Raw genomic sequence first — 15,257 nt, forward strand, 5'->3', positions numbered from 1 at the left:
TCGTTTTATTGGGAACGACTATTCAGCATCCATAGGTATGATTACTTTTGACTGACATGACATAAGCAAATGGAAATGTCAGAAAGCAGCAGGGAAATGTATGGAAGCAACTGATTCATGTCCAAAATCATTTGCAGTTTGTTCAGAGAGAGGAGAAATTGCTACTATGATGTGCACAAATGACTGAGTGTTGTAGAGGTTGAACTAATAGTTATGAGAATTTCAATTCTGATCTGAGAAACGCACCAAAGCGACTGAGAAAAACTGTAACTCTAACTTGTGAATTATGTCATTTGTTATTTTACTGTAGAACATGTGCCAGCGGGTATAACTGTATTAGATGGAGGAGTTGTGCAGGGAGATGGCCACGGGCAGGAATGATTTCCTGTGTTGTTCAGTGGTGCATTTGGGTAATCTCAGTCTCTCACTGAATGTGCTTCTTTTCTTGGACGACATCTGCCTCTCAGACACCCTGAAGGAGTCCATCTCCATCTCCACTCATTACTGGCCTTGCGGATCAGTTTGAGTCTGTTGGCACCTGTGACCGTCAACCTGTTGCCCCAGCATGCAACAGCATAGAGGATGGCACTGGCCACAACAGATTTGGAAAAAATCCTGAGCATTGTCCTCAGAAAATAGAGACGACTCTGGCCCTTCCTGTAGAGTGAAGCTGTGTTCTTAACCCAGTCCAGTTTATTATGCATGTATACTCCAAGTCCAGTTAAAAGCATCAGCAACTTAAACATAGTTTTGAAATATACAATTTATATTTTTCAATTCATATTAAAATTGACTGATTAAAAACGTTTTTATAGAGATTAAAAAACATTCCTGCTTAGATTTAGTCCCAATGAAATGATGACTGTAAAGTTTTAAAAGTGAAATATATAAAGGTAAACTCAAAAGTTGTCAAAAACAGCCATTTATAACCTTGACTTCTGTCACGGAGGAGCAGGGAGGACTCGGCGCAGACTGAAGTCTCAGAAAAACAGGTTTATTTACACACTCCAGGTGCACTATATACAGGTGAGGGAGAAGGGGGCCAGGGTTCCCAGGGGTGCAGAGCGGGGTCGGGAAAAGCGTCCAGAGTCTCCAAACCAAAACACGAGAAATCTGCATACAGAGAACAAGGGTTAGCACGGAACTTTTACGGACAGAGCTCAAAACTGGCTGAGGCTAAAGTAGCACTGACGAGCGTTATTCAATAGTCCAGCGGCGAGGTGCTCTCAGTCACTGCCTTAAGTATCGGGAGCAAACAGGGTGAGGAGCCACAGGTGATTGCCTACAGGTGGTGGAGGCCGGGAGCTCACAATGAGCTCCGCCCAGGCAGCGAGCAGAGAGAGAGGAGAGAGAGAAAAGACAAAACATAACATGTAGCCACACAGGGCCAGCCGAGCAGGCACGGGGACCGTGACAACTTCAGAGTTTTACATGACACAAAGTGTTACATTATAACATGTAGTTAGTGTGATAACATCTAGAGTTATTGCATTCATAGAAGTTTCTTCTGCTCTCAGAACAGATTCAGTTGTTCACAGTTTCGGGTCACGGTGCATTACCAGGTTGCAAACACTCACAAGGTGTTGAGTTGTGGTCACGAAAAGAACAAAGTGTTTAAAGACAAGTCTCTGATGCAGTGTCATCAGACTGTTGACAAACCCTCAGTCTAACCACACTGTGACAGCAGGCCTTTGCTGAAAGTCACGTTTTGCATTGCTTCTCATGAAATGTTTTCTGCTCTTTATTTCACTTGACTTGAATATATTTACTTGAACAAACCTCTGATGTGTAAATCAGATCCAACTGAATGTCATCAGAACATATAATAATTTTTTTTCTTTTGGTAATAAGTCAAGAATGAGGATTTTGAGTATCATTGAATATAAAAGTTTTCCATCTCAGGGGGTCAGTTTCTATGTTGGATTGTAAACTCACTTTAGTGCGGTAGTCCTCCTCCTTCATTATTCATCCATGATCACTGATGAGAAGTTAATAGGCATTAGCCATGTCAATTTAAGACATTGTACAACCTCATATTAAAAGATTTTAATGTGTATACTTTTTAATATTTCACCATGAGATCAAAGCCCATCTCTGACAACAACGAGACGGCCTACCTGAAGGAGATTAGGAATCTGGAGAACTGGTGCCAGAGGAACAACCTCCTTCAGTAAGACAAAGGAGCTGATAGTGGACTTCAGCACTAAGCAGGAGAGGAACTACCAGACCCCCGTCATCAACGAGTGCCCAGTGGAGAGAGTGGACAGCTTCAAATACCTCGGAGTTCACATCACGCAGGACCTGTCATGGTCCTGTCACATCAACACCGTGGTGAAAAAGGCCCGTCAGCGTCTCTACCACCTCAGACGCTTGAGAGACTTCCAACTGCCCTCCAAGGTGCTCAGGAACTTTTACTCGTGCACCATAGAGAGCATCCTGACGGGAAACATCTTAACCTGGTTCGGGAACAGCACCATGCAGGACAGACGAGCTCTACAGAGGGTTGTGCGGTCAGCTGAGCGCACCATCCGCTCCGAGCTCCCTGACCTGCACTCAATCTACAGCAGGCGGTGCTGGACCAAGGCCAGGAAGATCGTGAAGGACCTCAGCCATCCCAACAACAGACTGTTCTCTCTGTTGAGGTCAGGAAAGCGATTCCGCTCCCTGAAGACCAACACAGAGAGACTGAGGAGGAGCTTCTTCCCGCAGGTGATACGGTCTCTCAATCACACCACCACACAGTACTGACCCACACATATGGTTCTTACACACACACTGGACATTCTGGACATTGTTTTCACTTCATCACTTAAATCACTTTAAGCATATTTGCTCTGCACAAGACATAATGTGGATTGCACAACACTGGACATTATATTTCTTCATTTCCATAAATTTTCATATTTATTTCCTATCTTATTCATAGCCTTTTCTTTTTTCTTTAGGTCACGAGCAGTTGTGTAAGCATTTCACTGCATATCGTACTGTGTATGACTGTGTATGCGACATATAAAATTTGAATTTGAATTTAATGGGATGTTGAAGCTCTTCTAAATCCTCACCAGGTTTTGCTCAAATGCTACTGATATAAACTCACAATATATCGGCAGTAAATAATAGAGAGGAGAAAGGAGGAAACAAAAGCCAATTACAAAGTTAATGGGGCTGCTTGGAGCCATATCAACAGTTTAAATGATAAAGTTACAGATATCAGGGGGAGAAAATAAAACAACAGCTGTGGCTCATCAATAAGGCTCTGCAAAATAGAAAACAGGAGGAAGACTGATATTTACTGTGAGTAAATATCAGTCTCCCTCCTGTTTTGAAACCTAAAGTTAGGAAATAATAATGATGCTCTCTGACATCCACAAAATGTCAGACACTTGACACAGAGCTAAACCTCTGCTGGAAAATACACACCAGAAAAGTAGATAGAGTGAGATGATTATCAACTTTTGCACAAAAGCGAAATGCCTTATTTTTATAAGCATTTTAATGAAGTTTTTTTTTCTGGTTCTGTTTTCTGTGAGTGAGCAGCAGCGCCCTCTGCAGTTTGTGTGTGTAAGTGCAAAAGCTTACAGCACCTGGTATTCCCAGGCGGTCTCCCATCCAAGTACTGACCAGGCCCGACCCTGCTTAGCTTCCGAGATCAGACGAGATCGGGCGTGTTCAGGGTGGTATGGCCGTAAGCAAAAGCTTTGCTATATAAAGGGCATTTTATAAGTGGCAAGTGTCTCACAGTTTGATATATATTATTGTGCCAAGCTTTATATGTTACAGTGAAAGCATGCAGCTATTCGTTGTTAACTGCAGCTTCAACACTGAGCTGCAGAAATACTTTTCCCACAGTAACATCTCCATAATAACATATGTTAGATTATTATAGAACCGTGTGTTTTGTAATTCTAACATTTTTGTCGTTTGGAGACTTTAACTTCTATATAGAAGAGAAAACGTGTGCATGTGTCATCACAGCATGTTTAAAAAGGCTGTTTCTGTGCTTTTTTCGTTCTCGCTTACGGCCATACCACCCTGAACACGCCCGATCTCGTCTGATCTCGGAAGCTAAGCAGGGTCGGGCCTGGTCAGTACTTGGATGGGAGACCGCCTGGGAATACCAGGTGCTGTAAGCTTTTGCACTTACACACACAAACTGCAGAGGGCGCTAAAACTCTCACTACTCCTTCCTGTAGTCTCTAGTTTCCTCCTGCTTTCCTTGAAGCACAAAAGCGCCTCAATGATCATTTCCTACATGCTAATCAAGGAATATTTAAGTTATGTTTCTTTTTGACAGTAACTACTATAAAACCTAGAGCAGCACCTCACTGTCAATAACAGATTAAACGAACAAATCACAGTACTATTGCAGAGTATAACATGGAGACATGAAGTAAGTTAGAGAAAAAACAACAACAAGATGTGACATGTTGGATTTAATATAATTCTAAAAAGCAGAAGCACAGTTTTGGTTTATAGTTTACAGAATTTTACAGGAAAAAAAAAACACTGCGTCATATTCATATAAATGCACCGATCTGACAGACTTGCACAGGTACAAAGCTTTTGGCTGTCATATTTTCCTTTTTAAAAAAACGGCATCTTGAAATATAAAAATGTGCTCGACAGTCCTGCTACTTTAACCACAAATCATTTCCTGAAACTTGGAAAGTGTCCCTGTGGCTGAAAATCACACACCTTCATCATATTTGGAGGAAGCGGCTTGCAGCTCTGGTCGGTAAGATGTTTCCCTGGAGGAGAGAGAAGGACATTTGAGAGATTGATGACTCACAAGAGTCTAATCACATCAGTGCAACCAGTGGCTACTTGTATTAGTTTATTAATTAGAGATGAACCGATCTGATATTACGTATCGGTCTGATACTGACGTAAATGACTGGATCGGATATCGGAGAAAAATAAAAAATGTAATCCGATCCATTAAATATCAAAAAAGCACCTGACAAAACTTGCAACATGGCATAACTCGGCTCATAACCATAGCACGTCAGAGCAGTATGCGTCACGTGATAGAGCTGCTGTGGCGTGCCAGACCTGTCGGTGGTCTGGTTGAGCAGTTGGAGCCTCGCTGCCAAACCAGCATTTCATCTTCGAGAAAGTGATCCCAGAGAGAAGTAAAGCAAATGTGTAAGTTCATCTCTGAATGTTTGTAAAGCATTCCCACGTTAAGCTTAACAACCAATATATGGAGGGACTGCCTCTTCTCTCTCCCTCCCTCTCCTGCTGCTACTTCAATTCCGTCTCTCTTGTTTGTTTTTGGCCCACTTTGCACCAGAAAGAGGAAACCAGCAGCTGAACAACAGCAGCACGTTTAAGCTTGATAAGCTGTTGTTTGAATTTATTTAACCCTCACGTCATCCTTTAAAAAACTATTACTTTCTACACCAGGAGCTGACGGCTGGTAACTGTGCAGGGGTAGATCTTGCAAAGTTTAGCCAGGGGGGCCGATAGGACATTAACAGGGAAAAAAAAAAAAGGGGGGGGGGGGCACAGAGACATACTTTTCTTTTATTTAAAATGTCTCGCTTTTAATAAATAATCTGATGTGAAATGTATAGAAGTCCATTACTGTATATAGTAACTATTAAGTCTAATAAACCCTAGTAAGCTGTAGTACTTTTTCCTTTGGGAACCATCTGTGCAGTCTGCAGTTCTGTTGAAGAAAGATGTTGAATCTATTTAATTATTCTTGAAAAAATAATTGATTTCTGTGCATTTTATTTCACACTGCATCAAATCAAAGTTGATTACGTCGATTAAGCATTAGGGCTGAACGATTATGGAAAATAATCTAATTGCGATTTTTTGCCCCAATATTGCGATGCGATATGCGATTATTTTTTAAGGTCTTTGTCTTCTGTATTATTAAACAAAGACAAGCAATACATCATATAGTATGGCCAATACTATATTACATTAATTTTAAACTGTTCTTTCCTGGAAGACAGACCTCTGTTATGATGACATGAGGTGATGCATGAATTGATGACTGACATTTTTATTTAACTTCTTCAATCACAACAGTATATTTGAACATACACAATAGTTTATTTTTAGCTTACAAACATCTGAGCATAAAGTGCTGACAAGGAACCCTGGTGTAAACATTAAAATGAAAGTCAGTACAATGTGCAGATTGCAGAAATATACATAAACAAAATCAGTGGCTTTACCACACTCAGTTTTTCGACATCTGTGAACTACTAGACAGTCATTCAATTAAAAAATAATATTAAATAAATAAAACTAATAAATAAAAAATACACACATCTTACTGATCTCTGCAGTCAGTAACATTACACATAAAGTGCAAACATAATAGCAATTGTATAAACACACACACAAACACGCCTTTAAAATTTAAAGGCGTGAAATTGGACGGTCTAGTTCTGATTAGCTAATCAGAAGGCTAGTTCTGATTAGCGTCACCGCTGTCTCGGTGGAGTTTAATAAACTCGGCCGTCTGCTTCTTGCTATCTAAAATATAACCAGACACTGGCGTAAATTCTCGACTGTCTCATACTTCTGTTTAATAAGTTTTCTGTTTGACGTTTAGTCAGCTGTGTGAAAACCAAGGAGGAACCCACCCGGGGGATTAATAAAGTTTTATTTTATCTAATCTAATAACTTTAATCTCAGCCAAACCGATTTACTCACGAACAAACAAAACACTGAAAAAAGCCCAACAATAACATTTGTAGGTTGTCTAAGTGACTTATATATCACGTTTAACCCGAGGAGCGAAACTCCGCGGTGATCTGAAAATGATGTGCCGGGAGTTGTGCCGTTCTCGGCCGCATCAGTAACCCTCGAGCTCCCAGCTAGCTGTCGAGCTGGTGGGTAGCAGACGCCTCTGAAAACGTCGAAGCACTTTTGCAAATATGGGATATCTTGATAAACCGAGCAGATATTTGATGTTTACACAACTACTTTCTCGCCTGAAAATATGTTAAAAGTTTATTTTGTGACCCAGAAAGATTAGTATGAGTAATTTTAAAACTTAGTAGCGGCCGCCATTGTTGGAAACTGGAGTTTGGCTGGGCCGCGCTATGAATTCTGGGATATGGTAGTAATTTGGACAGCCTTCGGCGCGTCGCTGTGACGTAATCGGTCTACAAATGCGGCCTCAGGAGGATGCAGCCCATGAATTTGGACATGTCCAGAGTATAATCGCAGCCTTTGCGGTTAGAAAATTGCACTTGATCATGTCGCGATATTATCGCAAATGCGATATATCGTTCAGCCCTATTAAGCATCATGAAGTGGAGGGTGATTCCCTGTTTTCTTTTGGGGGGGGGGGGGGGGGGGGGGGGGGGCGTTGCTGGGAGTTTTAGAACCCTATTAGTTAGGTTGCTTACTCTTTAAAATACCAGAATAGGGAGGATGGAGTAGTTTTAAGTTTATTAGATTGATCAGTATTGTTGAACTATGAAATATTTTGGGTGCAGTGTATTTTTTGCATACAGGTATAACAGAATAACTTTAGTGTTTCTTTGTTTTTTTTAACTTGAGTATTAACTTATACAAAAAGCAGCAAGATATTAAAAAAACAGTTTTATTGATTAAAAAACACACTATATCGGATTCATATCGGTATCTGCAGATATCCAAATTTATGATATCGGTATCAGACATAAAAAAGTAGTATCGTGCCATCTCTAGTTTGTATACTTTCTGCCCAGTTTGACCCATTTAGCAGAAGTCTGCCTGTTTAAGGCTCTGATATCTATTCTGTATGACTTAAAGCAGTTATGACATGGTCTGATTTTCTCACCCAATAAAGGAATATTTTATATATGAGTCTACTCTTCATTCTATCAGACACAGTTATCACAGCTCGTACATTTTGTTTTTACATATATGTAAGCACTGAGTCAAATTTAGTAATGCCAACATATTAAAAGAACAATATTTGTCTCTTATATATATAATACATCTATATATATATATACACTGTCAAAGATACTTGTCTTTGAGTGAAGATTTAAGGTGATAGGAAATATAAATAACTGCAACTTGAATCTTTGACCCCGAGTTCAAGTTTAATGCTGTAATAACTAATAATGATTAATATAATAACTATAATATTGGCCATATTATATTTACATTACCAAAGTGAGTTGACTTTAGTCCAGAGGTAGGCAACTCCAGGCCTCGGGTTGGCATCTAGACAAATACGATTGCATTTGTCCCTAACCATCGGGAACCCTCACGTTATTTTTTATGGAGTGGAAAAAAGTTAGCATTTATCCTCCAGCTTCACTGTGTTCATGTTATGCTAACATAGTTGTGTCACTAGCAATCAGGTAGCACATCATTATATACCAGCTAGCCCAACTTCAGTACCAAGAGTCACTGTTGTTGTTTTTTTCTGTCTTCGTTTATGTTGGAAGTGATAGCAGAGCTGTACGTTAGAATTTTTTCAGAAATCTCTCAGTCAGAACATGCTTATGTTTAGATGGAAACTAGCGAGCTAACTTCCTGCTAACTTCTAACTCCATTAAATTTAATAAATTATGTTTTCATGGATGTCTGGATGTTAAACTTAATTGTAACACCTGGTAAAGCAGCAACGCTGATGATTTTATTAAAGATGAAAGAATTTAGACAGTTTTTAACTCTCAGTGATGCTGCAGTGTTCGTTTGACTTTGGGACCTGCAGCGGAGTTTTGGACCCAGATTACTCTGTGAGGCTCATGACTACGATAACCGAATGCTCCGAAAATCCATCAAGCAGTGCGACGTCGTAGCTTACCAAAGTCGTAGTGCAACATTTTTTGACAGATTTCTGAGCACTGTGTACCACATAAAATCAGTTTGAGGTCAGTAACCACAAACAGAATTCATACATAAGGCGCACTATTGATTCTTTAGAAAATTAAAGGACTTTTAGAGCGCCTTCTAATGCAGAACATACAGTACTCTGACATACAGAGTGGAGGAGCCAGGAGGTGAAGCAGCAACCTTTGTAAAAAACCTGATTTGTAAACGACCCGCTCTACTTCCTGAGCCTGAGTTTTATTCATCAGCAACAAAATACTAGAACAAATGGTTCAGAAGCAGCAAATAGTTTTTATTGTGTTTGCCTTTTTTGTGCTGTGTTTGTTTATTGTAATTGAGGACAAAATAAGTACATAGTGGATTCTAATTATACAAGAACCACTGAAACTGCAATTTGTCAATACAACAAAAAATCCTATAAAATATAAAAACACACAGGGCACTGAGCAAAGACATGTCAACTTGTGAGTCTTGATGTTTGAAGTGTTCAAAGAACTTTTTTTTTACACATTTACTCTGTGATCAGACAATAAATCATTTATTAGAAGCAAGCAGGATCCCAGAGTTACCAAAATCACCTTTCACATTATTTTAATACGTAACTGTACATCTGTATTCTGAAGTCATTGCTATTAATATATCAGTATCGATGATAAAAGAACCAAATAACAAAATTTTACTTCTTTGTTTTTTTTCTTATCAGTAACATTTAATACAGTTTTTTTTCTACCTGCATTTGTAGTAAAAATCGTTTAACTGTTTTTCATACAATATGAGTGGAAATGCAAGTTGAACACTTGCAAAACATGTATGCACTTAAAAGACAGGCTCAAGTAAAAACTTATGATATGGAAGATGTTTCCAGTCACTTCTAGTTAGAGCTGATGCTAAATGTTCCTCTTTTGTTATCTCAGAAATGTATATTTGTGGGTACAGAATTAGAGTCCATGGAAATTTTTCCTGTAGTTGCGTTATTGGATTCAAAAGTCTGTATGTTCTTTACATAGTGCACAGGTAACCTTCCTTCACATCGGACTACAACACTCACGTTACTGAGAAGTCTCCCATTATACTGACAGTTTCTTTTCTTGGCTCCATTATTTAGTTTACATATAACAATACTAAACTTTGCTGTACTCTTTGTAAAGATAGTATTCTTATAAGGTGATCCTTGGCCATTACAAATGGCTTCGACCTGTTTGTTATTACTAAGGATGAACGTGTTTGTGTACTTACAACCGTGGTTAACATCGTAGATCCACTTTTTTAAAATTTCTGTATCACATTTTTCCACAGTCATATTAGCATCTACATGTTTTCGTATAAACCTTTTATAACGGGTTTCTTGCTGCGGCCATTTGAGTTGGCGATTAGCTCGTTTTGAGCATCCAGTGTCAAAGAGCAGCACAAGCAGCAAACAGGCAGACAGGATCCTCATTGTTTCCTGGAGAAAGAAATACAGGAACATTTTCCAGAATAAGAATTTAAAGCAGCAAAAATATTGTCACTGGTCGAAATAATCATTTGATCTCCTGCTTAATTTGTAATTTTGCTCCCTTAAAAAGAAATGAACAGTCTCTAAAATTTATGGTAGTTTGAGTTTAATGGAGAAAGACAGAACAACCAAAATCCAGGACAAAAAAACATTACATGAAGGTTTTTAATTGATTTGCATGTTATTGATTGAACTAAGTATTTGATCCCCTATAACCAAACCAGAATTCTTGCACACAGATTGGATTACAATTAATCAGTTACAGATTCTCCTGATCTCAGTTTATTTTGTGTGAACACCTGTCCACAGTATCAGTTTCTTCCATTCCAACTTCTGCACCATCATGGCGAGACCAAAGAGCACTCAAAGGACTTTTTACTGAGGTCTACAGGGACAATACAAGATCATCGACCTTCTTCAGGTCTACAGTTCCCCTGCAACATCTTCCTTTGTTGTGGTGTTCGTGTCGCATATGAACGACATCACAGACATTTGGCCACTTTGCTGTAATGACCCCACGCACATTAGGTGGTACTTGATTGCAATGGAAAACAAGTTGAGTCACATCAAGCTGATCTCAGTATGTACTAATGGAGGACTATAAGGTCACAGATTGGTTTAGTCAGTCGACAGGCCTCACAGTCACACAGTCAAGAAACTTAAAGGATGTAGAGAGTTTCTGTAAAGAGGAGTGGCCTAAGATCTGTAACCCAAGAGACGTGAGTACTTTTTTTTATGACCATCTCTTGGCCAGACAAAATATGTAAACATATTCGGTGACCCTTTAAAGTCACATACTGAGACCAAAAGCACGCTCCTTTTTTCTCTTCTCTCTTGCTTCCTACATTTTAAGAGCCACTTTTCACTGATTTACGACCATCACGTAATTTTTCGCAGCTCTCGAAACTTCTATTTTGAAACTGAAACACCCCGAAAAGCGGAAGCATGCTTCTGCATGAATTTATGAAGTGGACCTAAAGGCATTTAGAGTTCTCTACTTACATCCACACATTGAACCGTACATAGGTAAATGGCTGACTGCAGTTAATAATAGTACCTGTATCTTAGCTATCACAACAAAATATTATCTTCATACATGTCACAGCTGTGTTAGCACTGATATTTATAATAGATGTGATCATAAATAGACAACACTTTTGCTAAATGTAATTACTATATTAGAAATTTATCAAGATTGAATTCACAATTTTCCAAATGAGGATATATGCCTTATTTTTTACCTTACTGATCAGTGTTTGGTTGGTTAACTGCAGGTGTTCGGGCACAAGTCTGTCATCTGGAAGAGCAGGTGGTGAAGATGACTTCAGCGACTGAAATGCCCTGAAAGTGGAATTAAAGTTCAACTTGATTTGTACATGAATCAATGAAGACAGGCATCTGTCTCGACATGCAGTAATTACATTGCTTATGCATGATTTGCATGCTCACAGAACCCAGATGATGCCAGCATGTTTTGAAGCCCATGTCTGAATGTGAGTATAAGTGTGGCAGGAGAGTAAGTTTCTTTCTTGGAAGTATGCAAAAGCCAACAAATTCTTACCGAACGAGAAGTGAAGCCTGGAGATGAGCAGAGATCAAGTCAAGTGCAGTTCAGACTCGCTGTTATTAAATTCTACCTGAGCAGGTTATAGTTCACCTCAGTTATGGAAGAACAAATAACATTTGGCTCTGGGAGCTTCAGTTTTTATACATTGCTGTAGCACCGCCTTAAGCAGCCATTTACATCAACACCTACATCACTAGCCCACAAGTTCTAAGAAACGTCTCTGTTTGTGGTTCAAAACCTAATGTGACACCAATGACCACAACAGCCTGCAGCTGCAGGTTGTCATTCACACCTGGCTTAATGGTAAAGAGGCATATTTGCAGGCAGCTGTTTGAAATTATTTTTATATAAATAAAACAAAGGTGTCTAAAAAATAGGTAAACAATCAGAATAATTACATTTTTTTTTAAATGCCGAAAACGCATTTGGCTTAGTTTTTGTTAACTTGGGTGTAATATGTCATGTGTTGTTGTTCAGCTGAAGTCTTCTTCCACACAACATGATGAGTGCCGCCTGCTGCAATCAGAGACAATGTAAAATGCAGCACTGTTAAAACAATGAGATTAACGCTGCATTAAAATGAGCATTTAGCACATAGAGAGGATTAAACAGCTTAATTTGAATTTATTATTTGTAAAGCAGTTGCTACACATTAGAGCTCTGAAACGTCAGATTGGACACATTCAAATGTTAAAGCTTACTCTCTCACAGACTAACAGAAGAGACGTGGAATCACTTTAGTTTGTCTCCAGATGCAGCCTGTGCTTCATTGAGTAGTTTTAATTTGATAGCAAGAAAAAATGTATTTTCCCAGCAAGACTCTACTTTACACTTAAAACATGCTGTGAATAAAATAATCAGTGAAAATTAGTTGATTTTAAACCACAACTTTGAACCTTAACCTGGCTTGATGATTTAGTTTTTTTTCTGTCAGCTGCAAGGTTTAAGAGTAAAGACAGAATATAAAAAGAGAGTTCAGATATGGCTCCAGTCTGGGACAGATTGGGTCTAAAGCACAAGTTACCATGGCAATATACCCCAGTAAAAAGCAAATCACCTTTGTAGGACATAAAACCCAGAGCTAACCCTTAAGTTACCTGGTTAAGACAAAATTGTGCTTCATTTTCGTGACTATTTACATTGTAGATTCTCACTGAAGGTATCAGAACTATGAATGACACATATATGGAATGATGTAGCAAACCAAAATGTTAAAAATAACTCAAAACATGTTATATGTTAGATTCTTCAAAACAGCCACCGTTTGTTGTGATTATTGCTTTGCACACCACCTGAAATGGTTTTCCAAGAGTCTTGATGGAGTTTCCAGAGGTGCTGAGCACTTGTTGACTCTATTGCTTTCACTCTGCGGTCCATCTCATCCCAAACCATCTCAATATGGTTTAGGTCAGGTGACTGTGGAGGCCGGGCCATCTGCCACAGCACTCCATCACTATCCTTCTTGGTCAGATAGCTCCTACACAGCCTGGCGGTGTCTTTGGGGTCATTGTCCTGTTGAAAAAAAAAAGACAGTGGTCCAACTAAATGCAAACTTGTTAGGATGACATGTTGCTGCAGGATGCTGTGGCAGCCATGCTGGTTCGGTGTGACTTCAGTTTTGAACAAATCCAAAACAGTGTCACCAGCAAAGCACCCCCACGCCATCACACCTCCCCCTCCATGCTTCATGGTGGGACCCATGCATGTAGAGACCATCAGTTCACCTTGTTTGTATCAGTCAAAGACATGGCAGGTGGAATCAAATCTCAAATTTGGACCCATCAGACCAAAGCATGGATGTCTACCGGTCTAATGTCCATTCCTTGTGTTTCTTGGCCCAAACAAATCTCTTCTGCTTGTTGATCTTCCTTAGTAGTGTTTTCTTAGCTATTTGGCCATAAAGGCCTGATTCACACAGTCTCCTCTGAACAGCTAATGTAGAGATGTGTCTGCTACTGTTTATTGGTCAGATGAACACACTGCTTCTGAGTCCTCTATCTTAATGTTTATTCCCTGTTCACTTTTCTTAGGTGGAGAATGTTTGTCCTACCAGCTTCTTGGTTTTCCCAGTGCTAATCTGGAGGCGGAGCTGCTGGCACCAGTCATCAAAGTCCTCAGTCAGTCTTCTGTACGTCCCGTGGTCCCCATTTACCAGTAATTACTGACTGATCAAATAACTTTTGCAGGAATCATTTATCAAAAGTTTAGGAGAAGTCTATTGTTTATATTGTGATAGTTCCCCGTGACGTACCTATACTGCAGAATTCCCATTCAGACACATAATTATGGGCACTTGTGTATTGAGGGTGGTTGGTAATAGTGATGGGATTTCCAGCTCTTTTTAGAGAACCGGCTCTTTCGGCTCCCAACCGGCTCTTCAGGTTGTTTTGTTGCTTTAATTATGCACAAAAGGAATTACTAATGTAAAAAAAAGTATTTTTATTTATATATGTTTATATATAAATATATACGGTGGCCCCTAGAGACAAAGCACGTACAAACTCCAAAACACATTTCTAGCGTTAACTGAACTTCCAAAACAGAGCTACCTAAATCACTTAAATTACACAATTGAAAGCATGTGTATATTGTGTGTGTATTTATACACAAGCACTCATTTACCTGTTACTACCACACACTAAATCCGGTCATTGGTACTTGCTGGCTTGTGTAGCCACTAGGTAACAAAAGCTCAACACTGCGCCTAGCATCCTGGAGCACTTCTGTTGGGTTTTGTACGTGTTTTGGAGTTTTTACGTCCTTTGTCTGTAGGAGCCACCGTAAATATACTTTTATTTATTCACTCCACATAAAATGTAATAAATAAATCATATGATACAAAAACCAACTATTTACATTTCAAATTTTAACTACTTAAATTTTCAGCTTTTTCCTTTTAAACAATTTTAAAGTGAAACAACACAAAACACTGCAAATCACAACACACTTAAATATAAATTCAAATATGAAAACAAAAAGAAGATGCATATTCTCTGTCATATGGACCTGCATGAATAAACTTTCTGAATCCTTTATCATCTGCAACTGAAAATAGTTGTGGATGATTACTATACCTTTCTAATGTGACGTTGTTGTCCCTGGCTCTTTCTCTCTTTCTCTCCCTCCCGCTCTGTTCCTGTGCTACTGAGTGTAACTACCCCCCCCCCCCCCCATCCTAGCGCAAAGCACAAGGCTCACGGTGCGAAGCGAAGTGGAAAAAAGTGCGAGAGAGAGGGTGAGAGAAAAAAAAACAAAACATGGCTCCCAATAAGGAGCCGGCTCGCGTCGTTCACTTCAAAGATCCGGTCCTAACAGCTGTTTCGTTCACGAACGACACATCACTAGTTGGTAAGACTCACCAGGATCCATGTGGTGATGGTCCACACCTGTGTAACC

At 39.4% G+C, this 15,257-nt stretch overlaps 1 protein-coding gene and 2 non-coding genes across 3 annotated transcripts in view; 1 reads left to right on the plus strand and 2 right to left on the minus strand.

The window, feature by feature from the left end:
* Positions 1 to 3,572: 3,572 nt before the first annotated feature.
* On the minus strand, positions 3,573 to 3,691 carry LOC143415803 (5S ribosomal RNA). Its single transcript, XR_013096242.1, has one exon. It is a non-coding gene; the product is annotated as a 5S ribosomal RNA (ribosomal RNA).
* Positions 3,692 to 4,014: 323 nt separating this feature from the next.
* LOC143415804 (5S ribosomal RNA) lies at positions 4,015 to 4,133 on the plus strand. Its single transcript, XR_013096243.1, has one exon. It is a non-coding gene; the product is annotated as a 5S ribosomal RNA (ribosomal RNA).
* Positions 4,134 to 11,540: 7,407 nt separating this feature from the next.
* LOC143415747 (uncharacterized) overlaps positions 11,541 to 15,257 on the minus strand; it is a 46,459-nt gene continuing 42,742 nt past the window's right edge. Inside the window, exons 5-6 of the mRNA XM_076881145.1 lie at positions 13,154 to 13,373; positions 11,541 to 12,377 (exon numbers count right to left, since the gene is read on the minus strand). Coding sequence (XP_076737260.1) covers positions 12,292 to 12,377; positions 13,154 to 13,373 — 306 coding nt within the window. The 3' untranslated portion in view covers positions 11,541 to 12,291. The remainder of the gene's footprint in view (positions 12,378 to 13,153; positions 13,374 to 15,257) is intronic.

Source organism: Maylandia zebra, unplaced genomic scaffold (assembly GCF_041146795.1).
Source record: "Maylandia zebra isolate NMK-2024a unplaced genomic scaffold, Mzebra_GT3a scaffold03, whole genome shotgun sequence".
NCBI lineage: Eukaryota > Metazoa > Chordata > Actinopteri > Cichliformes > Cichlidae > Maylandia > Maylandia zebra.